This window comes from Dermacentor variabilis, chromosome 8, assembly GCF_050947875.1.
Source record: "Dermacentor variabilis isolate Ectoservices chromosome 8, ASM5094787v1, whole genome shotgun sequence".
NCBI lineage: Eukaryota > Metazoa > Arthropoda > Arachnida > Ixodida > Ixodidae > Dermacentor > Dermacentor variabilis.
In genome coordinates, this window is record NC_134575.1 from 142051050 (window position 1) to 142076519 (window position 25470).

Genomic DNA, 25470 nt, shown 5'->3' on the forward strand with positions numbered 1-25470 from the left:
ATCTGGATATGGCTGTAAACCACTGTAAACCGTTACTGGAAAGCTCGTAGTGGTGAGTGAAGCTGTAACTGCACCTATATACTGCAGCTGACTGCGCAAGCAATTTAGTTTTTTTTTCATTACTCTTAATTACACCCTTTTGTTTAATTACCCATGTGAATAACTTTGTTTTCGGTCTCTCCTTGTGCGTGCGACTTCATTTTGCGTATTTCTATGCACGTACAGCTCCCACATTACCGTTTCCAAACTCTAGCACCGGAACTAGGCTGCGCTGATGCTGTCCGACACATGATTTTTTCATTATCTTGCTGCTCCCGCACTTAGACAACTCTTAAAGGTGGATAAGTTCCGCACCGTACCGCACAGTTGAAGTTAAATAGCCTCCAAGTGTCTTGCATAGAAACTGAACGCAAGAAAACTACAGCGCGTAGCAGACGCCCCTGCTTTCCACTTACTTCCCTAGTGCAGAAAGCCCACGGGTCCTGCACAGCAGTGGCACGGCAGTGGCACGGCAGTTCCCCGCAAAAGCCTTACGCGGGAGCCGACGCTCTGGACACTCTCCCAGTATTCCAGGCATGGATGATTCTAGATCACTCCAACTGTGCTCGTGTTCAGACCATCGTGTGAATCTCCGCATGGATCCCATTGGTCGAGTCAATGCAGTTGCTCTTTTCGACACTAGCGCCAAGGTGCCCTTCAGTTAAGGCCCTTTCACAGGCGGGCAATACTTTAGGAAAGTTGCGGCGCGCATGGTTGTTTAAAATAAAAACAAAAACAGTGCAACACAGGACGAGCGAGTAAACAGGACAGGTTTGCGTCGTCAGGGCAACAGGAACAGCAGCCGTGTGGCACCTTCTCTCCAAAGCAGCTTTTTAAAAATTATTATGGCGACTTGTCCAGCTCACTACCCGTTTCCCCCACCTCATCCCCCATGTCATGTGCACAGTGTTCTCTTTTGCTTTTGCTTTTGCTTTTGCTTTTGCCTGTGCCCGCGGCACATTTTTTATGCACGTGTGCTACGGCGCTCAATAGCTTTTTTTTTTCATTCAAATACACCAAATGGAGGGCATGCCACGCGCGACTACACAAATAATGCCAATGCGCCCTTCAAAGCATGAAGACGCATTGGAATTGTTTGTTCCAGATTTCAGTGCTGAGAAGACAGCTCCCCGTAAGGGATATAAAAAAGAACGCACTGCTCTGTAGATAAGAATGCTTCTGACTTTTGTTGTTGCTGGCATACACTACGGTGCTCTGCTGCTTAATGTTCGCTCGCCCATAGCAGTGTAATAAATCAGTGTGTTTTATGTCTACGTGCTGTTCCCTCCTCAGTGAACAACGAGGGGCAATGCTCCGAGCGAACGCGGTTGAAGTTGGTGGCTGCTTGAAGTCATGGAATTATTTAAATATAAAGCATTAGTAATCGAAGGACTAAGTTCATTCCATCCTCTAATTGTTTTAAGGAAACATGAATATTTAAAGCAATTTGAGTTAAAGGTGTATTCATTAGGTGTTCTAGAGTGCTTGTGGTGTGTTGACATAGAACAACTTCATACGGAGGTGTCAATGGTTTTGTCACCATGCATAAATTGAAACAAGAACTTTAGTCATGCTAGTTTTACTCTACTTTGCAGTGTTATTAAATCGGCTCTTTTTAATAATTCAGTCGATGAATCCATTAACTTGTATTTAATATAAATGAACCTCATTGCCTTCCTCTGCATCCCCTCTTATGAGTTAATTTGTATACGTAAATCAAACAACACATGCATACTCCAGCACTGGTCAAACAAGCATTTTGTAGACGAGCAGATTATCTCCTGGCGCAAGACGACGGCATCTTCTCAGAAAGATGAGTCGCTTTGGTGCTCAGCATATACATTGATTTCCACTTGAGGTTATGTTGTTAACATGGGTTTCCCATCGCAGAGTGCATGTTAAAGTGACACCTAAATATTTGCCCTGAAATACACAAGTGAGAGGTGTGTCATTAATAACGTAAGTAAAATCAGAAATCTTTCTTTTTACTTACTGTTAGCATTACTTTGGGCATCTAGAGTCATCTGCCACTCCTGACACCAAGAAATGTAGAATTTTGTATACGGTAATCATCGCTGGAATTAATTTCACGGTACGAAAAATAATCATTAGTGAATAGATGGATGTTACCATGTAATTGGGAAGACAAATCGTTTATGTATATTAAAAATAAAACTGGCCCGAAGACAGTGCCTTCTCGCACTACAGATGTAGTAGGGGCTAAACTGGAAGCTTCAGTCTGAATTGCGCGCGGCAGAGGGCAGCACACTCATCGCATTCGCTCGCACTCATTTGAAAGGCGTGAGCGGAGGGGAGTGTGAACGCTAGTGAGTGCAGGGCCTGGAAAAATTATGGCGAGTGAGTGAGTATTCTCCCACAATGCTGACCTATGCATGCCAGAACCTGCTTTTGGGGCCAGGAGATTCAAGATAGAAAGCAAGTACTTTCTAGCTGCCTTTAAATATATTTACTAAAAGAAAATCCACACAAGCAGAATCTCGAGATGGACTGCTCATCTTGATAGGTAAATTGCTCAGGCAGCTTCTCGCACCACGAAAGTGCCAAAAACATAATGCCGCTAGAGAGTTTCGAGATAACCATTGCAAAAAAGAAATATCTCTGACACTTGAGGACGTGTGCTAGAAACCAAGCAATGCAAACATGTCTGAAAGTGAACGACCAAAACGTTGCCCTCGGGACATTTCTATAAGCGCTCTGCAAGGCAAGCAAGCGTAGCATGAATAGTAGTCGGAAGCACAGCTCTAAATTTCAGTACGCAACCGCCTAGTATATACGTATTTGGGCCATGGTCAACCAAACATAAGTTGAAAAGACACACCAATGAAGCACGCTTCATGTCGCTTTCGCACAGTAATTACCCTTTACCCTGCATTTGCGTTACTTGCGTCGAGCCACATGCTGATTTGATATCCGTGGCGATGTAAAGTCAAAGGTATTACAAGTTCAAGCTTGCTTTTTTCTTTATAATCTGTCCAAATATATCAGCAAGGTAAAGATTACATGTTTTTAAGAGTGTACTAAAACATATCACTGAAAAAGAAAGTGTTTATGTAGGTATGAAAAAAATGACACAACTCAAACTGAAAGTTTGGGTTTTTGACGCACGGTATTCAGCAGTACATTCAGAGGTAGTGCAAAATTGCTACTGATAACCAAGTTACACAAATAAATGCGGTCATAACTGAAATTTTCGTCTTTAATTCTTCAACTTGAATCTTTTCAAAGTGAACGGATGGATATATTGCAGTTCAGGTTCAGAGGTCGTGCAAAATTGCTACTGATAACCACGTTACAAAAATAAATGCGGTCATAATTGAAATTTTCGCCTTTAATACTTCAACTTGAATCTTTTCAAAGTGAACGGATGGATATTTTGCAGTTCAGGTTCAGAGATCGTGCAAAATTGCTACTGATAACCACTTTACAAAAATAAATGCGGTCATAACTGAAATTTTCGTCTTTAATACTTCAACTTGAATCTTCAAAGTGAACGGATGGATATTTTGTAGCTGTGGAACACATTCTCCTTCTCGTAGAATCTCAAACATGTACATTATGGGGAAAAACAAAGTAAGTGACCGGATGCAGTGCTGGGAGAGACAAAAGCTCGAATTCCCCGGAATCTGATTGTTGGGCATTAGAGACAATTTGCTTGTATTTCTGCAGCATGGTGCGTTCATCCAGTCACAATGCACAATGTACGATCAGTGCCCGGAAGCTTTCGATGCACAATCTCTTTAATTTGCTGCTTGGTCCATTGGAAGTATGCGTGTTAGTAAACTCGGTGTTTGCTTTGGCATGGCATGTGTTATGCAGGGCCAAGGCAACATGGGCTTTGCCGTCGGGCGGTTGGAGCAGGTAGGCGACACATGCCGGATCAAGTCGACGCCTGGCAAGCCACTTCCGTCGCGCCAGGCGTCGACCGTCGAAGTGGAGCATGCCACCTTAGTTCACCGGCCGACCACGATAAGGTGAATGCGCAGCTAGAAGAGAAGGCCCGCCAAATGGCTTCGGTAGAATATGTTGTTGAACAACAGTGGGAACAACATAAAAGCACGTGACAAGAATGTCGTGGGACAAGCATTCAGAGTGGTGGCTTTGCCTCAGTACTCCCTTTTTATCCTTTGTGTCAAATTACAGAATGGGTGCCAGAAAATGAAAATCTCAATGACGATGACTGAGGATTTCACAAATTGCAAAGTACTGGACCCTAGCATACTTGGCGCAAGCTCCACTTGTGCTGCTGTTCGTGCTTTCACAGTGCACCGAGTCTGTGCTACGCAGTGCTTATGACTCGCAAATTGCTCAGCACAAGCGGCATGTTACACATTTTTACGCCGACACTGGACAGCCCTGTACATGGTGCGCTATTATTATCACATTTGGCCTTCCAGTGCTAGTGCCTGTTTCGCACAAATTATTGTCAATCAGTACAAATTTTTTTTCCTTGCTAAACATCAAATTTTTTAAGGGTGAATTTTCCACAATGTGCTAAGGCCATCATGTGTCTTATTGTAGCAGCCTCTGCCTGTGTGTGTTCAAGCACATCTGACAGGATTGTTATGCGGTAATTAACCCACAAACTGTGTCAAAGACTTTGAAAGAGCTGCTGTTAGTTGGAACCTCACTTTATTTTAACCAAACTTCAGAATTCTCACAGTTAGAACTAACAATATTCCACTGAAATAATCTTACTTATCATAATGTAAGCTCTCTTCGGGGTCTTGTGGATGGTGGGTACAGTTGTAAATGGCAGCGTGACTTTGCAAACATAGCGAAACAAAGTACTGTTTAATAATCGCTGCAGAAAGCAATGTTGCAGCAACTTCACAGTACAGTGCGGTGCAGCACTGCACATAACACGATGTGTTAACAGTGTGTGCATTGCTTGCAGGCTGCGTGCGCCCTCCACCGTTGCAGATGACGTGTCGGACACTGTGGAGGAGCTGATCTCCCTTGCGGATGAGGAGAGAGCGGCCCCCCTGCACCGCACTCCACCCCGGCGGCCCAGTCGGTCGCAGCCACCGCGGGGAGGCTTTACTGCCACTGCGGCGTCGGCTCAGGCGGACTTGCTGGGCAGCAAGTTTGACCAGATATCGCTCTCCTCCAGCCTGGACCCAATGGACTTTGCGTGAGAGAGAAAAAAAGGCTCTGGCTTGAATGATGCTCTCCAGCTTAGAATTATTTACAGTTGAACCTTGGTAAAACATGTGGATCGATATAACTGCGTTTGCAGCATCCTTATTATTTGCTGCATAACACTGATGTATTGTGGCAAAACTTATTGCACTTGCTTGCTCTGGAACGCAGTTACATCCGTGACCAAATGTCTTAGTCTAACCCGAATATAATGAACCTAGTTAAAGCAAATTATCCTTTATATCGAAAGCGCAAAACTTACTGACCGACAGTACTACGGTAGATTTCCATTAATTCGACTCCGGCAGATTTGATTTTTACGGTTAATTCGATCTTGACCGTAGATTCCGGCTGCTGCTCATGCATTTCTACAGACCCAAGCTTCCGTTATTTCCATCTTAAAATCAGTCTGTGGAAGATCATTCTAATTAACTGGTCAGCTTTGCCTCAATACAGCATGTTATGCGGTGAAGCATATCAAGAATAGAAAAGGGCCACTGTTGCAAGACATAGTATGCGTTCCTTAATTATACGCAGGTGCAGTGCATCGAGAAGTGGAGAAAGGCCATCCATGTTTCTGGAAAGTTAGGGAAAAGGAGGTGGTAAGATGTAAAATATTGAAAGGCAAGGGGATACTTAAAGCCAACAAAAGAATGGAGGTCTGTCTAAAGCTCTGAAGGCATGCCAGCAAACTTATTAGGCATCTTGTACTTGTACTGTAACCTGGGATGGTGCATGTGCGTCTCTAAATTGAGGAACACATGCTATGTCCCGTAACAGTGGCAACTTTCCCACTTGGTATGCTTCATTCATGGCTCTACTGCGGCGTAACTACCATATTTACTTGAACGTAATACGAGTTTTTTTACCAAAAATAAAAGTGAAAAGTCAATCCCGCGTTCGAATACCAGGTATAAAAATGCTAAGAATGGCACCAAACACTCATTATTAAGCTCGCTTAATGTGCCGCATTTACATGTATGTCGATTGACCTGCTCCTTCAAAATCGCGCGCTCCAAATTCAGCGGTCAACCAATACGTGAATCAGGGCCAGGGTGAGTCGCGAAAAAGGCAGAGCAAACGACACCAACGAGAGCGCGCCAGGGACGAGTCACCTTGGAGGGACCAAACGCCTGCGTGAGTGTCGAATGATTGGTGCGCGAAATGGATGGGCCTTTTTCTCACCACTAGGTGATTCTAGTGACGTAGCGATTCATTTGGGCCACTGGCAGCGGGTCCTGGGCACTTGTTTCCACGATAGTACCACAGGACCTACGCCACCGACTCCTCAGGCAGTGCATAGCCGCATTGTCTGTTCAGCGCTTCGGCATGTTGGTCTGTTCCTGCCTGCTTAATGTGCCTACATCCAAAATGGCGTGCTCTCGCACTCAGTATACTGCTGGCTTCAAACGCAATGCTATTCTACTCGCCGAAAAAGTTGGTAACTAAGCGGCCACAAAAAGCCTGGACATCAACGAATCGACCATGATGGGGTGGAGGAAGCATCGCCAGGAGTTGTTCAATTGCAACAGTCATACATAAGGTTTCTGTGGGCCCAAAAAAGGCCAGTTCCTGGATTTGGAGCGTCGTCTTACGGACTTCGTTGGTGAACAACGCTCCCGGCTTCTTAGTGTAAGCATTGAAATGTTTCAGTGCAAAGCACATGAACTTGCACAAGACGCGGGTTTGGCGCCAAACCAATTCAAGGCATCACGCAGCTGGATACAGACGTTCATGTGAAGGGCCAGTTTTTCCCTTTGACGCACTACCTCAATTTGTCAAAAACTACCTGAGGACTTCGAGTCGACACTTCTCGCGTTTCAGCAGTATGTCATTGATCTCCGCTGTTCTACCAACATGCCACTTGGACGCATCGAGAATACGGACCAAACCCCCGTGTACCTTGATATGCCGATGGTTAGGACAGTGCACAAGTCTGGTGAACACGAACTTCGAATTAGAAGCACTGGAAACGAAAAGAATAGGATAACAGTTATGCTCGCATGTTTGGCTGATGGTCGCAAGCTCCCTCCCTTCATAATTTCTCGCCGGAAGACTATCCCAAAAGAAACATTTCTGAACAATGTTGTCGTACGCTGCCATGAAAAAGGCTGGATGGACTCGGAACTCGTCGTAGATCGGATTTCCAGCATTTGGGACCGAAGGACAGGTGCATTGCTGCATCCAGAATCAATATTGGCGCTGGATTCTTTTCGAGGTCACCTAGCCCACACCCGGCGTGAAAGAAAAGCTGCAGCGTGACCAAACGCATTTGGTTGTTATACCGGCTGGAATGATGTCCATTCTTCAGCCCTTGGATGTTTGCTTGAACAAGCCATTTAAGGATCGCTTGCGGCAGCTGTATGGGGACTGGATTGAATGTGGATCTACCTCAACACCTGCAGGGAGACTGAAACGCCCGAGTGCATCTGCTGTTGCCCAGTGGGTTTCACCTGCTTGGTACGGGCTGTCTCATGAAACAGTCTACCGCGCTTTTAAGAAGAGTTCTATTTTAAATGCCCTCGACGGAAGTAAGGACAATCTGCTGTGGGAAACAACTAGTGACAAAGTGGAGTTCAGCTGTGAGTACGACGGCGACATCAGTGAGGATGAAGATTAGGCATAGTTTGCAGGTACTTCAATAAAGCTGCTCTCGACTTTTCCTATAGTTTGTTTCCTGCGTTACATTCATGTTCTATAGCTTCGGTTTATTGCGTTACATTCACGTTTTTGCTTCTTTGATCTTGTGCGTTCGCAAAGTCAACCCTCGCGTTACAATCGTGTTCTTTTTTTTCCTGGTTTCGCCCTCGCAATGTCGACCCTCGCGTTACATTTGGGGTCGCGTTACATTCGGGTAAATACGGTAATTTGAAAGGGAAATACTGCTGAGTTAACGGCTTCTTCTTTTTTCTTTTTGCCTTTTGGTTAATTTGACCTGCCGCTTAATTCGACCAGTTTTGTCGGTCCCATCGGGATCGAATTAACGGAAGCCGGCTGTAATGTAATATTAGTTCTTCATAACGAACTGGACAGTAGATACATCGACTCTGGCAATCTGCTGACACCATCACAGAGCTACTGCATACTGGAAATGCAGCATTCGTGAGATTTATTATTTATTATTTCTTTATGCATTTATTTCGAGCATTCACGAGCGAATCCTCTGTATAGGACTTGTTACTGGCTTAGTTGGTACAGGTTCATCATGGTGGAAATGGCACACAATAAGACAACACATAAGAACTAGTGGACAGCACATGTGACAGGGCAAGATTGTTGTTGTGCACTCTTGTGTGTCATCTTGTGCTGTGCCTGTCTACCAAGATGAAGGCTCAGACTCTTGCCAGAAGTGTATCGTAAGCGTATTGAATTGAGGTGCCGTTGGGTCACTTGCACGTGTGCAACTACGGTTAAGCCTTAATATAACGAAGTCGGTAGAATTGGAAATTTCATTGCATTGAAATTTGATCTTTTACGCTAATAAGTACAGTCACCAATCAATTTTTCTTGCATGGAAAGGGGCCGCAGAATTTTCCGAATTATCGGGCAATCGTAAAAAAGCAAATTTGAACGAGAAAACAATTCATTTTGATAAATTTGGGAGTCGGCGACGAATGGTACGGTGTCAAGCCATGCACGTCGACAATATCTTTTCGGTGGTACGAATTTAGCGAAGCCGGCCACGCTTTCTTGTGCACTCTGCCTCTGTGGCTGGTGGCGTTGCCCGCACTGGGACGACGCTGTCGCGAAAAGCACCGGCAGTGGGGAGCGAATGCTTTGTCTGCCTCTCATTGGAACGGGTCACCGAAACTAGATATTACGCAATCTCCCATGTTAAATGCATGCGAAGATAGCTTACATGATGCCACGCCGTCTCGGCACGCCCACTCTTCGGACACGCAGCAGATTACCTCTAAAGCAGGGTGCACGGCTGCGTATGCGGGCATCCGCGCTTAAGCCATGCACAGCCAGGGCCGAAACGCCCTGCAAGAAATTAATATGTGCGAGAACTTAGTCCCCGCCCCCTTAAGTGTGCTTTATCAATTACTGCAAACGAGCTCCACCCCTCTCTTTCTCTTTGCTCGCTGCGGAAGGCGGCATTCATGAAGCCACCATCTTGTCTCACCCTCACACACTTTCACTCTCACCTAAAGCATACAGTGTGTGGAGCATGAAAGGATCTTATCGCACTTGGACTTTACACGAAACATGATGTGGCTCCACTTCGGCAGTCGCTCTTGTCACGTGGCACACAATTTCAGAGGTGCGTTTGCAAGCAGCCACTTGAAATTCAACCATATGACCATCTGCATCCACAGAAGTCTCCATTTATTGTCTCCTCATTCCTTTGCGGCGGCAGTGAAATTTCGTTACATTGAAATCGCATACAAACACACTAAGTTATATTGAAATTCTAAATACATGGTGTTTTATGGGCAAGAGGTTATGAAAAGTTAAACGCTCAAGAATTTCGTTATATTGAGGTTTAACTGTAGTTTTCCCACATGTGCTGGTGTGTGTCAGGTGGATAGGCTTATTGATTCCCTTTTGCAGTGAAGAAATCCTTCCTTGCTTCTTTCCTTGACTGGAGAACAAATTCATATATAACGACCACATCGCAAAAGTTTGTTGAGGGCGAATTTGGGCACACGGAATTAGCTGCTATTTTTATCCCGTAAGCCTCTCGGTTCAAAGCGGGTTTGACTGTATAATGTGGAATTGCGCTGCGAGAGTGCGATCTAATTTTTTTTCTGCCTTGCAGTACGGACTTGCCCAAGGTGCCCACATTCTCGTCAAGGCCTGTGGACAAGCCCTCCTATGAGGTCTGCCTTATTGTTTGCAGTGTCCCTGAATCATAAACTCCACTGTCTGTTTTCCTCAATTGTAGTTCGTAATGGAGGGTGCAGTGGTGGAATTATCTTGATTTTTGTCGTGTAAATTTGTAAGTCTCGCATTTTTGTAATAACTTAACTCGTAAATACTTTAGCTGATATTTGTACTGATAATGAATGAGAACGTGAACTGAGGGGCTCGTTTTTTGTTAGTTGCAGCTGCAATTAAACCTCGATATGATGAAGCCAATAAAATCATCGATTCGCTTTATCTCAAATTTCTTTATATATTAGAATTCCACCTTTCACGCTAATAAGTACAGTCGCCAATCAATTTTGCTTACACAGAAGCGGCTGCAAAATTGTCCTAATTATCATTAAAAAAAATCAATTTTGTTGAATTTTAGTTGGCAATGAAAGGTACAGTTTTGTGCCGTGTAGACGGTATCCTCCCATCACAGTTCGAAGCAAAGCCAGCCACGCTTTCGCATCCACTCTGTTCCTGCGACTGATAGTGGTGATAGTGGTTCCAATAGTGGGACAACGCCGTCATGAAAAGCGCAGCAGTGAGAAGCTAATTTTTTTTTCTGCCTTTCACTTCAGTGCATGTCCGAAACTTGAGATTACGCAGTCTCCGGTAGTAAATATGCATAAAGACAGTGCGCACGATGCCACGCCATCTTGGCATGCCCACCCTTGGCATGCATGCAGCAAATTACCTCCAAGACACGGGGCTAAGTCTGTGTATATATGCTTTGCCACGCTGACAGCGATGCACAGCCGTGGCCAGGCTCGAAAAGGAGACGTGCGCCAACAAACCAAAGCTGCCAGAGCCACTAGTGAAAAAGATTGCCTTGAGTGTCTTTATTATTGCTGCCATTTTATTGTGCCTGTTTGTCATGTTTATGTCCTTATGGACATTAAACACAGCTAGCAAGTGAATGTGCACCCGGCTTTAAAGGCCAACTTCAATGAAATTTGGGCAGAGTAAGAAATGTAGTTTAAGATAATGTAGGTATAGAAGAGCCTCTTTGCAAGATTTTATGTTTAATATACGAGCGGAAGTGTCCCGAAAATGCCAGCAAAAGTAGCCATTTTTGACACTGAAGCTGAAACCACACAGTCCTTACCGCTTGCCGAAAGTGACGTATGACCTAACATGCAGATCCTCGGCATGACCTCCTAAATAAGTCCATACCACACATTTGCTATTGACAGTGCTTCAAAATACGCAATCTGTATTTGGCTACTGTCCGTCAGTCAAGCCTGTGCAGCACAAAGCCTTGCACAACGCAACACGGTCAGACTGAGCGTGAGTGCATAGTCCAGTACAGCTGTGCGCAATCGCATGTACCTGCGTCTGCTGCCTAGCATAAATACTGCAGCTGCTTCGAAGCGCTGTCGAGACGTTCGGATAACTACGAACTCTGATTGGTCTCTGTCATTTTCCAGGCACGGTGGTGCGAGGCCAGTGCCTGTGATTCGCTGAAAAGTCTCAAAGATGGCATGCTAGGACTTGTGTAATATTGGCAGCAACCCCTAGGTGCACCCATTGTCTGCTTAGGTGTTCTTTGAAGGCTTCTAATAAGAAGACTATATGTGTATACATACATGTATGTGTGTGTGTGTGTGTGTGTGTGTGTGTGTGTGTGTGTGTGTGTGTGTGTGTGTGTGTGTGTGTGTGTGTGTGTGTGTGTGTTTGAACACTGATGCCTCAACCATTCGGGAGACTTCCTCCCGTGGTCTTTACGTGCCCTCAACAGGACAAATGCTTTCTTAGCGGCTGCTACGGAGGACATCCTCAACGACAGCAAAGCTTCACGGTATCAAAGAAGCTGTCCTCTATATACTGTGCCAAGCGCTTGATCAATGGGCGATTTTCACTGACTCTAAGGGAGCACTACAAACATCGTGCAGTCTGTTAAAAAAAAAAAAACAATCATCAGCCTGTTTCTTTCGACATTGCGTACTTACATCCCTTGGCCATTGCATCAGGCCACTGTATCAAATTTCAATGGACACCTGATCATTGAGGTATTCCGGCCAACGAAAAAGCAGGTGAAGCGGCACGCAAAGGTCTTCAACACCAAAACTATAAGCGGGTTTATTTCACTAGATCTTAAGCTTCCCGACTAGCTAAAAGATTTCCTTCCAAAGAAAAGGACCAGCTGTGGAGCTTGCCAACCCAGCATTACCCTTTCCTTTACTCAATCGACCCAAATCTCAGATCCAGACTCCCATCCAACATTCCTTGCCATTTGGAAACTCTATATCATAGTGTTTGCCTGAACACCGCCTATGGAAATGGGTTACGGTACCGCTTCGGTCAAGTCACAAGTCGACACTGCAACAACTGTGGCTAAAAGGAAACCGTGTAGCATATCCTGTTTGAGTGTCGAGCGTGTGCCGACGAGCTTGCAATCTATGAACATTGCATGCATCCGCTTACGCAGAGACCTTTGTCGTTTGACTGTATCTTAGGCCCTTTAACCTGCCTCACACGACAGAGGCGTGTGATGAACTTTTTATTCACATGCTTATAAAACATTGGTCAACTTGACAAACTTTAGTTCTACTCTGTCACCCTTATGTACCTTTCACGCAGCTAATTCTGTCACCTCATTGTGGGACAGTGCATACACTGAAGGACTTTACCGTAGCACGCCGTTGCCCACGAGTCGGAAAACTCAGTGCCCATTTTCTTTTACTTTTTTTTTTTTTTGCCCTCTCTCCTCCTTTTCTTTCCCCAATTCCCTTGCCCATGCAGAGCAGCATGTCAGTGATGTCTGTATGCCGGCTAAAATCTCTGCCTTTGATTAAAGGGTACTCTCTCTATATTATATATAGACATATCTCTCTCTATATGTATATATAGACAATATATATAATTATGAGCACTGCGGGGCTTTGCCAAGATTCATTCAGTGGCACATGGTACTCATTATAACGTATTTGGCTAAAGTGAAATTTTGTTGCAATTGGCCTTTAAGCTCTTGACAAAGAATGACTAAGATATTTTGTTGTGTTGCTCAGCGAAAATTGGACCACAGTGCACAAGCAGCACTCTAGAAGCGTGCTTTCCATAGCTGCGTCTACATATACTGTGGGCCATGCATTTAATCCAATTTGTGGCATAAATAATGGTCACAGTCCTGTGCAGTATATGCCACGAGACACGAACTTGCACGGGAGGCATTGCAGCCACATCCGACACTATGTTGTCTTTCAAGTTATGGCCTTCGAAGCATTTCAGATCCCCCAAGTAGACTGTTATGCAATTCGGTTTGTGTCATGGACGGCAAAATGTGAGTGCGAACAGAATAGCGGTGTGAGAGAGAGACTGCGCTGGTGCTTAGCTTATGTGAGGACGTAAACTGCAAGGATGACATGACGGCAGCTGACAAGCTGTGCCGTCGTCCCCACATTTATTAAAGGAAGAGCGAAGGCAAAGTGGCGAGTAAGGCGGCTGTGGCAGCCAGCCTGATCGAGAACGAAAGCACGCTCCCTGCCTCAAGCCACGTGCACATGCACAGTGCTGGTGAATATGACGCACGAGGACATACGGTGATGAAGATGATGCTAAAAGGCTAACCTTTATAAGAAAGCAATGCACATGTTTGTGATATGGGCTAGACTGTAGTAACCCATACTAACACTAGGTGCCCTCGCCATAATCCACCTCAAACATTTACCAAGAGGTGGCACTAATTCTAACTGTACTATATGTACATACGATACATTGGAATAAGGGAAGTTCCTGCGCAGCACGGGTTGAGTGCAATTGGCATCTGCTCGGTCTCTGGCAATGCAACAAGTACCTTTAGGAGCACTGCCCAAAGATTTACTTTGCCTGCTTCCGTCTCTCTTCACCTGTGTTTTTGATGGCTACTAAAGCAGTGCTGGTTGTGTATGTTGCACAATCCCAGGTATATTGATTTGGGCACACACACAAGCCAGCGTACACCACATGGCAGAGGGCACAGGAGCTCCCGAGTGGTACTGAATCAACTGTGGTTACAATAGGAGGCTTAAAAAGCGGATGCAGGAAGGAGTACGAGTTATTCGCACCCCAATTAGGAGTCGGTACTTTTCGTGTCTTTCATCCAACTATTATGACCATGTCTGTTGCTGGTGCATAAGGTTATTTGTGCACTAGTATAGCCTTTGAAGTGCACCGGCATGAATGGCCATTTGCAGTCCTGCGCACCCTCCTCCGTGCTCTTTTTTCTATTTCTCCCTTTGCATTATTCTGTTGTAGGGTAGCAAACCAAATACCTGTCTTATTGGCCTCTCTGCCTTTTCCTATCCTTGCTCTATTTTCTCTCTCTCCTTCTCTGCATTCGTCTTTTTACACTGTGAATTTGTTAGCATGCTGCTCTGCCATACAGCCCAACTGATGGCACTTGGTCATCAACAGATGGCAGGACAGCACAAACTGAGCTAGTCATGTGTTCACAGGCATGCACTCAGACAGATCCAGAGACCCCGCCGACACTGCGACCACGCACCAGGGGCTTTGTGCCCGGAACCAGACCGACATCGGTTGGCAACCTGAGGGCTTCGTCGCAGTTCTCGGATAACCTGCTGCTCGGCGCGGAAGAAGTGCCCGCCAAGGTGAGGGTTGGGAGCGTGCAGAACAAGGTACACGGTGAACGTTACCCCACACACAGCTTAGAAAATGAAGCTAGTGCATATGGACTAAAGTGTCACATTGCACGGGACCCAGAACTGCACCCAAGGAGTAAAAAAAAAAGAAAAAAAAAACATGCTTGTCCCTGTATTCTGCACTCAGTTTCACACATGCCGGGCAATGCTGTGGGAGCTATGCGAGTGGTGTGGTCACAGAGACAGCGTTCTGAAGTGCAGTGGTTGATCTGCACGGCTTCCTATGAAATAATTGCTTTGTATATGGTTAAACATCAGTGTAACAAAGTTGGCAAAATGGGCCATTTGTTTCATTATACAGTCGACTCTCGTTGCAATGGACCCTGATAATTGGACAAAAAATGTCCGTTTTATACGAAGTCCGTAATATCCGAGACGCCTCAGTTCCAAAACTTTCGTCGCGATGTCTAACAACTTTATCGCAAAGAGTGAGTGATGAACGTCCGAAGTAAAAAACAAACAAAAATGTCGCAGTTTTGCCCGAAAGGCAAAGCATCGATTGCGGTAGCAAATTAGGCAAGATAAGCGCAGCAGCAGTAGCGGGCGAATTTACCTTCGTGCTGTCTCTCACCTCAACGCAAACTAAACGTCGAAAGCACAGCACATGCGAAGCTACCGGCACTGGGTGCATGTTGTCCACATCGCAGATCGCTTTCAAGATACGGCACCCACGCGGCCGTGCCATTAACAGCAGCCACCGGAGTAGACCCCCCCACTCTTTCCCCGTACCTCGCTTGTGACAGACGGCACACTTCCACCTTGCTTTCCTCCCTCGCGCGCAAGATATTGAGCCGCAATCATCAGCTGACCCTCGCAAATCAGTTGATAGCCCGTGCAGACATGGCAAAACGCCATTTTATATGCCCGAATCTCACAAAAATTGCCGCTAATTTCATCCGCTGTAGTCAATCGTCCATTGTAGCACGGTCTGTTAAAAGCAAACTTCGTTGCATTAATAAAATGGGCAGACCAAACTAAGTTTGAAATATGGTCCGTTATATTCGAAACTCTGTTGTACGTGGGTCCGTCGTAACAAGCGTAAACTGTATGCCTTGGGATTTTTCTTACACAGAAGGGCCTGCAAGATTTTCCGAATTATCAGCTATAAGAAAAAGCAAATTCAGATGAGTAAAATTTTTGTTGAATTAGAGAGTACGCGACGACAGATACGATTTCACGTTGCCTGGACGACACCTTCATGGTGGTACGAAGTAAAGATAGCCACGTTTCGCATCCACTCCGCCCCCGTGGCTGATGGTGTCAACTACACTGGGAAAACGCTATCATGAAAAGCGCAAGCAGTGGGGAGCAAATGCTTCATCTGCCTTTTGCTTCAACGAGCGTATCAGAAATTTGAGATTATGGAACCTCCAGTACTAAATGCACAGGAAGACAGAGCACTTGATTCATCGCCTTCTCAGCGCCCCCCCCCTGCTTAGTCCTGTTTGTATTATCCTTGTCAGTGAAGCTCTGAAGGGAGAGATTACCTCTGTTTGCTGATAAACTGCTGATGCAGGAATAAGCACACTCGCAACCGAGGCCTGCTGTCTAAATGGCATATGGGGACGTGTGCCCTTTAGTGCTTGCACAGCAAATTACAGACTGTATGCCTAGACTGCTGCTAAGAAACTTGTCTTAGCGTGCGCTGTCCATTCTCTTTTGGTTGCAAATGTGTGTGGTCAAATGGGTACAACTTCTGGAAAGGGCTAGGTTGAAAATGAGCTGTTTTGTCCAAATGTCCCTGAAATTTGCACTCTATGAAGCTGTTCCAAGTTTACTAGGCGTGCATCATCTGGAGTATTGCCCTACTTTGGAAGGGTGCCTTCTCACATCTCTTGCTGCCATTATCTTAATGCTCGTCAACTGCTCGATGAATGCCTCTCGCAGTGATCCCCAATTACCCTGTGCAGGCACATTTTATAGGCACATTAATATAACCCCCGCTAATATGAAAAATCAAATAACTTTGGATCTTCCACTGATCCTGCCAGGTATAAGCATTATTTAACGGCACCAGTCTCATTATTTTGCGCACATTTGACACCACATAGCTCATTTCGGACAACCTCCTTGGACGTTGTGTGTGAGCAAAGTGCTGCAATTTGAACCACAAAAGCTAAAAACAGTGCTAACGTCCAACTGAAATGAACTGCTGGAATGAATGAAATAAAATTGTCGGCGCATCTATCCTTTAGAGATGATTAGCAAATATATAGCTATTAGCAGACAATCTGCTGGTTACTGTGTAATTGTTGATATTGCTGCATCACTATTTGGACCAACTACACCCTGACGACGACAAAGACTACAACCGGGTAGCTCAAGAGTACGAGCACGATAAAGAATAGAAAAGAGACGTTCTTTTGTGCTGGCCTGCATCCCCCACATCCTTCTCGAGTACAGTGCGGTACTGCTACTTGCCGCAATAAAGCCCCTGTGCTTTATGACCTGCGACACTGGTGAAGGTGCTGGGTACCATCGCCTCATGATCGGTACTCCTTCAAGCAGCCCTGCATCCAGCCCTACAAGACACTCACACGTCGAGACACCTGTACACCGCACGAACAGCCGCCTGCTACATTTGAGCCAAGAATTTGTTCTCTTACAAGGATCAGCTCTGTCAATGGCCACCCCAACTCCAGAAACGGCACTATCAGGCAGCCCAACACAAGTAACGGTCCCAAATCTTCGGGTTCCCGACCCTTTTCACAGTGACATGCATGAAGATGCAAAAGACTGGCTTGAGCAATATGAACGGATAGCTAGATGTAATCACTGGTGCCCCGACCAGAAGCTTTTCACCGTCTATTTCACCCTTGAAGGCAGTGCAAGGACTTGGTTTCAAAACTCCGAGGGAAGTTTGACGATGTGGGACGAGTTTTCCCATTGGTTACTCAATGCATTTGGGAAGACAAATGACGTGAAAATGCACAACGCCTGCTTGAGTCACGTATCCAACAGCCAAATGAAGGTGTCGCCATGTTTGCAGAAGATATGGCATTCGCCGCGCAGATCCCAACATGTCCGAGGCAAAGAAGGTGAGCCATCTCATGCGAGATGTCAAAGAACAGCTGTTCGCTGGCCTTGTGCGCAATTTGCCAACAACCATGGACGAGCTCATTAAGTAGGCCACGGCAATTGAGCAGGCGCTGCAGCAACGGTACCAACAGTACGATCGCTTGGTCGCTGGGGCACTGACAATGAGCCGCAGCACTCGCCATGGCGTTAAGACCTGCTTACGCTAACTGATCCAACAGATTGTGCACAAGGAAATTGCAAAGTAGAACGCGAGGCACGCACCATCAGCACATGCACCGCCGCCACAGGAGTTCACGGTTGCCTCCGTCACTGAAGTTGTGCGCCAGGAACTCCTACAGGTGTTTGACCCTTCCAAGCCATGTCTTAAGATGTCATACCAGCCTAACGCCTACACCTACGCCGATGCAGTTCGTCGTCCATTGCCTTCCGAGCTGCCATACCAGCCGAACGCATACAGCTATGCCGACACTGCTTGTCGCCCCTTGTTTTCCATACCGGCACCACAGTACCGTCGCAGTACCGTTGAGCCTCCTGTCGCAGCCTGGGCCCAACGGGAACTTGTAAGGTGTCCCCAGCTATGCAAGACCGATATATGGCGCACTGAAGATCGGTGACCACTGTGTTATAATTGTGGAGAGCCAGGACACATTTATAGTTCTTGTCCTCATCGTCCAGCTGGCTACCAGGGAAGTCCACATGCCACTGCACGCCGCCTGTTTGATGAAAATGTGAATCCTTCGAAGACAGCCATCGCCAAGCCTTACGTGTTATTGACGATGACATGTGCATACCGCCGCTATCAAGCAGACTTGTTTCCGTCAGTTGCGGCGCACAATATTGCTACGGGATAGTATTTCCAATGACGAAGAGCCGAGCAGTAAGAAGACGACGACGATGATTAGAAGCTAGCGCGGGCTGTTGCCTCTTGGCCAAGCGCAGCGTATTTTCTTGTAAATATACTTGTACATAGCTTTTTGTCTGTGTCTTCCTACGTAACATATCTGGTGGAGGTGGACGTTCCCTGTACCTCGTCACAGAGCTTCACAGTGGACGGTACGTCGAGCCTTCCTTCATGGCTCCCGGCGACGACAACCCGACTCCGCCGGCTCCGTCACCTGCTGCCACCTCGACGACCTACATCACTCTCCCCGCTCCCCGGGATCCTGGCGTATTCTCGGGCAAAGATGGGGAAGACGTCAATGACTGGATCAGCCTGTATGAACACGTCAGCCGCAATAACCGGTGGGACCCTACTATTATGCTCGCCAACGTAGTCTTATACCTCGGTGGCACACCTAGAGTTTGGTATCGCACGCACGAAGATGAGCTCGCTAGTTGGGATTCACTTAAGACACAGCTTCGAGACTTGTTCGGCAACCCCTACGGTCACCAACTTGCCGCGCAGAAGGCGCTTTCCGGCCGTGTGCAGACGTCAACAGAGCCCTATGTCACATACATTCAGGACGTTTTGGCTCTGTGCCGCAAAGTTGACACCCACATGACTGAGTCCGACAAGGTTGCCCGCATCCTCAAAGGCATTGCCGATGACGCCTTCAACTTGCTCGTTTGCAACAGCGTAGCGACGGTGGATGCTGTTATAAAAGAGTGCCGCCGCCTGGAACTCGCTAAAAGCCGACGTATTGACCAGCATTCTGCCCGTCTGCCCAACACCCCAGCGACATCTTCCTGTGGCGACACTCCTCGTCCCAACAACACTGTCGATGTTACCGGGATCGTCCGGCGCGAGATTGAGGCCGCCTATCCGGCTGCCTTCGACTCCAGTCCCACCAACACATTTGCAGTCACGGTCTCACTGATCCAGGCAGTTGTCCGCCAAGAGTTCGAAAACATGGGTCTTCACACCATCTGCTCAGCCCATCGTCCTGATACCCGCCCGGCTTCTTCGATTCCGCCCCGTCCCGCATCTTCTTACCCACCACGTTTCCGCAACCCATCTGAATGGCGCACTGCTGACGACAAGCCCATTTGTTTCCACTGCCATCAAATCGGGCATATTTCTCGGCACTGTCGCAGTCGCTGGAGTTCCCCGACCCGGTCTACTTATACCGCCTACTCTCGCCCCCCAGGTGGCCCTTCTTGTCCCTATAACGCCGCCGCTGATTCTCCTACACCGAACCGCTCCTATTCTCGTTCGCCTTCGCCCCAACAACAATCTCGCTCTCCCCAGCCCCGTCGCTCCTATTCGCCGACTCCCTTCGGACGCCGCTCCCAGCCGGAAAACTAGACGATGCAGCGCCTCGAGGTGACGCTGCATTGCTCCCTACGCCGCCAAATCCTCTACTGACGTTGCCCACTCATCTGAGCCTTCTTGACGTGCAAGTCGACGGTGTTTCTGTGTCTGCACTCATAGACACTGGGGTGCATTTGTCCGTAATGAGCGCTGACCTTCGTAACCGGCTCAAGAAAATTATCACGCCCGCCACGACGCCTGTTGTCCGTGTCGCCGATGGCGGAACAGCCCCCGTAATTGGTATGTGTACCGCCCGCGTCTCCTTCGCCGATCGCTCAACAATCGTGCTATTCACAGTCATCGCTCACTGTCCCCACGACGTCATCCTCGGCTTAGACTTCCTCTCTGCACATTCTGCTCTCATCGATTGCTCCGCCAGTACTCTCTGCCTCGACCTGCCTGTTCTGGATCCCACTGAACAACACCCTACTCGCCTCAGTTCCGTCGACTTCGTTCGCTTGCCACCTTCGGCACTGACTTACGTTGACTTCGTGTCATCCCCACCAGTCCCCGACGGTCACTACATCGCGGCTCCTATGCAAGACGTCCTCCTTACACACGGGATCACAGTACCTCACACAGTTTTATCTATTACGGCGAATTGCGTCTGCCTGCCAGTGGTCAATTTTGGCTTGACGACACAAGTGCTGCCACGCGGGATGTCTCTGGCCCAACTTTGCTCATTCGAGGATCACTCTGTAGCATCAATTTCAGTAGACGACAATTCAACCGATCCTCCTCTACCGTCGCAGTCGGCAACTTGTACCATCGCCGACTTACAGAAAATGATTGCACCCGGCATGCCTTCCAAGCATGCTCGTGCGCTCTGCCGCGTTCTGATTTCCTACCAAGATATTCTTTACTTTAACGATCGTCCTTTGGCCCAAACAACAGCTGTCAAACATCGCATTAATACCGACGATGCCCCTCCTATTCATCGCCGCCCGTATCGAGTATCACCGGCTGAGCGTCAAGTTATTCACACCGAAGTTCGCAATATGCTTGTGAAGAACATTATTGAACCGTCTGTAGTCCATGGGCATCACCTGTTGTGCTGGTAAAAAAGAAGGATGGCTCATGGCGCTTTTGCATGGATTATCGGCACCTTAACAGGGTTACCAAAAAGGACGTGTATCCCCTACCTCGTATTGATGATGCCCTTGACTGCCTTCACGGTGCTCGCTGTTTCTCCTCTATTGACCTTCGCTCCGGCTATTGGCAGGTTGCCGTGGACGATCTCAACCGCGAGAAGACTGCCTTTGCAACACCCGACGGTCTTTATCAATTCAAAGTGATGCCGTTCGGTCTATGTAACGCTCCTGCCACTTTTGAACGCATGATGGACTCCTTTCTTCACGGTTTCAAATGGTCCACGTGCCTGTGCTACTTGGACGACGTTATAGTATTCTCCCCAACATTCGCTACGCACCTCAAGCGCCTCTCAGCAGTCCTGGACGTTTTTCGGCGAGCCGGTCTGCAGCTCAATGCATCGAAGTGCCAATTCGGCTGCCGCCATATTACCGTCCTTGGACATCTCGTTGATGCGAACGGAGTGCAACCGGACCCAGGCAAGATTCATGCTGTTATGCACTTCCCTGTTCCAAACTGTGTCAAGGATGTGCGCAGCTTCATCGGCTTTTGCTCGTACTTCTGCTGTTTCGTGAAAAATTTCGCGGCCATCTCGACCACTAACCGAGCTTTTGAAAAAAGACGCCCCTTTCCAGTGGGGCGATAACGAGGCCTCTGCATTCTTGCTTCTAATCGACCTTCTCACAACACCTCCCGTTCTGGCCCATTTCGATCCTTCTGCACCTACCGAAGTCCGTACTGATGCCAGCAGTTACGGAATTGGCGCAGTGCTGGCACAACGCCAGAGTGGCCACGACCGTGTTATCGCTTACGCCAGCAGGCTCCTCTTGCCCGCGGAGCGCAACTATTCCATCACTGAGCATGAGTGTCTGGCCCTAGTTTGGGCGGTTGTGAAGTTCCGCCCATACTTATATGGCCGACCCTTTTCCGTTGTCACAGACCATCACGCGCTTTGCTGGTTATACTCATTGAAAGACCCTACAGGGAGACTTGGTCACTGGGCCTTACACCATCAAGAATATTCGTTCTCTGTCACCTACAAATCTGGCCGACTACACAAGGACGCTGACTGCCTGTCTCGCTACCCGGTAGATGAGCCTGACGACACCGACAGTAGTACCGCCGACAGCATTTTCTCTGTGTCTGCCTTCGCTAACATCGCCGATGAGCAGTACCGAGACCTATCGCTGCAATTGCTCATCGAGCGTCTGCGCTCTACACCTACCGACGCATCCGTTCGCCGATATGTCCTCCAGGGCGGCATTCTGTACCAAAGGAACTTCCTCCCTGATGGCCCTGATCTTCTTGTCGTGCCAAAACATCTACGACAGACTGTGCTCTTTGAGATGCATGACGCACCCACTGCAGGACATCTTAGGGTAACCCGCACGTATGACCGCGTCCGCCGCCGCTTCTATTGGCCTGGTCTCGCTTGCTCCGACGACGCTATGTTGCTGCCTGTGATCCCTGCCAGCATCGGAAAACACCTCAGGTGCTACCCTCCGGTCATCTCCAGCCGATCACCGTCCCTGTGGAACTGTTCTGTCGTGTTGGATTAGACCTCCTTGGTCCCTTTCCCACGTCATCCTTTGGGAACAAATGGGTAGCTGTCGCAACTGATTACGCCACCCGATAAGCTATCACGCGGGCTCTCCCTACCAGTTGCGCCACTGACGTCGCGGACTTTCTCTTGCGTGACATTATCTTGGTGCATGGCGCCCCGCGACAGCTGCTTACTGACCGTGGTCGTAACTTTCTCTCGAAAGTTATCGCCGACATTGTGCGTTCCTGCTCTATTCAACACAAGCTGACTACCTCATACCATCCTCAAACCAATGGCCTGACAGAGCAGTTAAACTGTACTCTTACCGACATGCTGTCCAGGTACGTTTCGAGGGACCACCACGATTGGGACGTTGCCTTTCCTTACGTCACATTTGCTTATAATTCTTCCCGGCACGACACCGCCGGATTTTCTCCATTTTATCTACTCTACGGTCGCGAACCGGCCTTGCCCCTTGACACGGTACTTCCTCCTGCTGCGATCTCAACAACCGAGTATACGCGTGACGCCGTCGCCCTCGCCAACCATGCACGCCAGCTTGCCCGTGCTCAACTTACGGACTCGCAAACCACGCAGCAGCGTCAGTACAATGCCCGCCACCGTGATGTACAACTTTCGCCTGGTGCAATCGTGCTCCTGTGGTCACCCTCTCATCACGTCGGACCTTCAGAAAAGCTCCTTTCGCGATACACAGGGCCCTACCACGCTCTGCGCCAGGTGACGCCTGTGACGTACGAAATTGCTCCTGTGAGCTCAACCTCATCATCTACTCTGGCATCTAGTGATGTCGTGCACGTCAGTAGACTCAAGACCTACTACACTGCTTCAGACTCCAGCCTTTAGTCGCTCCGGGACGGTGCTTTTGCCGCCGGGGGTAGTGCTACAGGATAGTATTTCCAATGACGAAGAGCCGAGCAGTAAGAAGACGACGACTACGATTAGAAGCTAGCGCGGGCTGTTGCCTCTTGGCCAAGCGCAGCGTATTTTCTTGTAAATACCGTATTTATTCGCGTATAACCCGCACCAAAATGTGAAAAAACGCGTTTAAAAAGTGGGGGTGCGGGTTATCTGCGAATTTTTTCCTTGGGAGGGGGGGGGGGGGTCGGCTTCACCGCAATGTGCGGCGGCCTCCCCGTGTAGTCCGCCATCCCCATCGTCATCGACGCTTGTCAAGCCGATGAAGGGCCAACGAAAGGCCAGCATTGTTGAGCCTCGCGTTAGGCGCTGTTTAGTGTACTTACCCCAGTTTGCACTGTTTGCCTGCTTTGTTTTGGCATCATGAGTGCGACTCGACGGCAGTGTTTCACAGCGAAAGAGAAGCTAAAGATTATAGCCGCTGCCGAAGAAATCGGCAACAGAGCTGCTGCAAGACAGCATGACGTCGACGAGTCGTGCATTCGCGACTGGAGGAAGAAAAAAGAGAGTCTCGAAGCAACGAACCGGAACAGGCGAGCGTTTCGGGGTCCGAAGACTGGCGCGTACCCCCACCTCGAGACGCAGCTTGCGAAGTTCATTGAGGAGCAGAGAAGTCGTGGCCACGCTGTTTCAACTGAGATGGCGCAAATGGAAGCCCTGAAGTTGGCCCGGGAATTGAACATTCCACGTGAGTTTCGTGCAAGCCGTGGATGGCTTCAGCGCTTCATGCGAAGACATGGATTTTCTATGCGGCGGCGAACAACCATGTGCCAGCGGCTTCCTGAAGCCTACGAGGAAAAGTTGTTGAACTTTCAACGATATGTGATCGCACTTCGGAAGGAGCACAGCTATTTGCTGTCTCAGGTGGGAAATGCTGATCAAACACCTGTGTACTTTGAGATGCCGATGGACACGACCATGGAAAAAAAGGGCTCCAAATCAGTCAGCGTGCTGACCGGCGGAAATGCCAAGCTGCGCTGCACAGTCATGCTATGCGCTTTGGCTGACGGCACGAAACTGCGCCCGTATGTGATTTTCAAACGCAAGACGCTGCCTAGCATTCCACTGCCCCCAGGAATCGTTGTGCGTGCAGAAGAAAATTCGTGGATGAACAGTGGCCTAGTCGGTGACTGGCTTCGAGTAATCTGGGAGCGAAGACCAGGTGCCTTGCTGGCACGCCGGTCGATGCTTGTACTAGATTCCTTCAGAGGCCACTGCACTGATGCGGTGAAGGCTCGCCTTGCCGAGACCAGCACCGACCTCGTCATAATACCTGGCGGCATGACGTCCATGCTACAGCCACTCGACGTGTGCCTGAACAAGCCGTTCAAGGCACACGTGAAGCGGCTGTATGCCCAGTGGATGGCCGACGGCATGTACGCCCTCACACCGACGGGACGCGTGCGAAGGCCTGATATTCCATTGCTGTGCCAGTGGATCGTGGATGCGTGGAAAGCGATACCGGCCGATTTGGTGCGCAAAAGCTTTAAAAAATGTGCGATCAGTAATAGTCTGGATGGTTCCGAGGACGACTACGTCTTTGAGAGTGGCGATGAAGCCTCGGATGGCAGTAGTGAGAGCGGCGACGATTAAGAATCGGATAACCAGTGACGTGGTGGCGGTCGTTTGAATAAATGTTCTGAAAACGAAATGATCACTGAGTGTGAGTTGCATCTTTCTAGCGCTCATTTTTTTTTTTCAGGTAAACGTGCGGGTTATACGCGAGTTTTTTTTGTTTTTTTTTTCCGCCGAGTTCAAAGTTAGGGGTGCGGGTTATACGCAGGGGCGGGTTATACGCGGGTAAATACGGTATACTTGTACATAGCTTTTCGTCTGCGTCTTCCTACGTAACAATATAAAGAAGACGCAGTAGCGGCACACGTAACTGCCCTTCTATTCCGCCAAGGTGTTGCCAT

The 25470-nt window shown here is 48.0% G+C and overlaps 1 protein-coding gene across 1 annotated transcript in view; it reads left to right on the top strand.

Annotated features, from left to right (window-relative positions):
* The window catches only part of LOC142591590 (inactive serine/threonine-protein kinase TEX14-like), a 79081-nt gene extending 58759 nt beyond the window's left edge, over positions 1-20322 (top strand). The window contains exons 9-13 of the mRNA XM_075703899.1: positions 3877-4031; positions 4955-5191; positions 9962-10022; positions 14490-14646; positions 20309-20322. Of these exons, the coding sequence (XP_075560014.1) occupies positions 3877-4031; positions 4955-5191; positions 9962-10022; positions 14490-14646; positions 20309-20322 (624 nt within the window). The remainder of the gene's footprint in view (positions 1-3876; positions 4032-4954; positions 5192-9961; positions 10023-14489; positions 14647-20308) is intronic.
* Positions 20323-25470: the final 5148 nt, after the last annotated feature.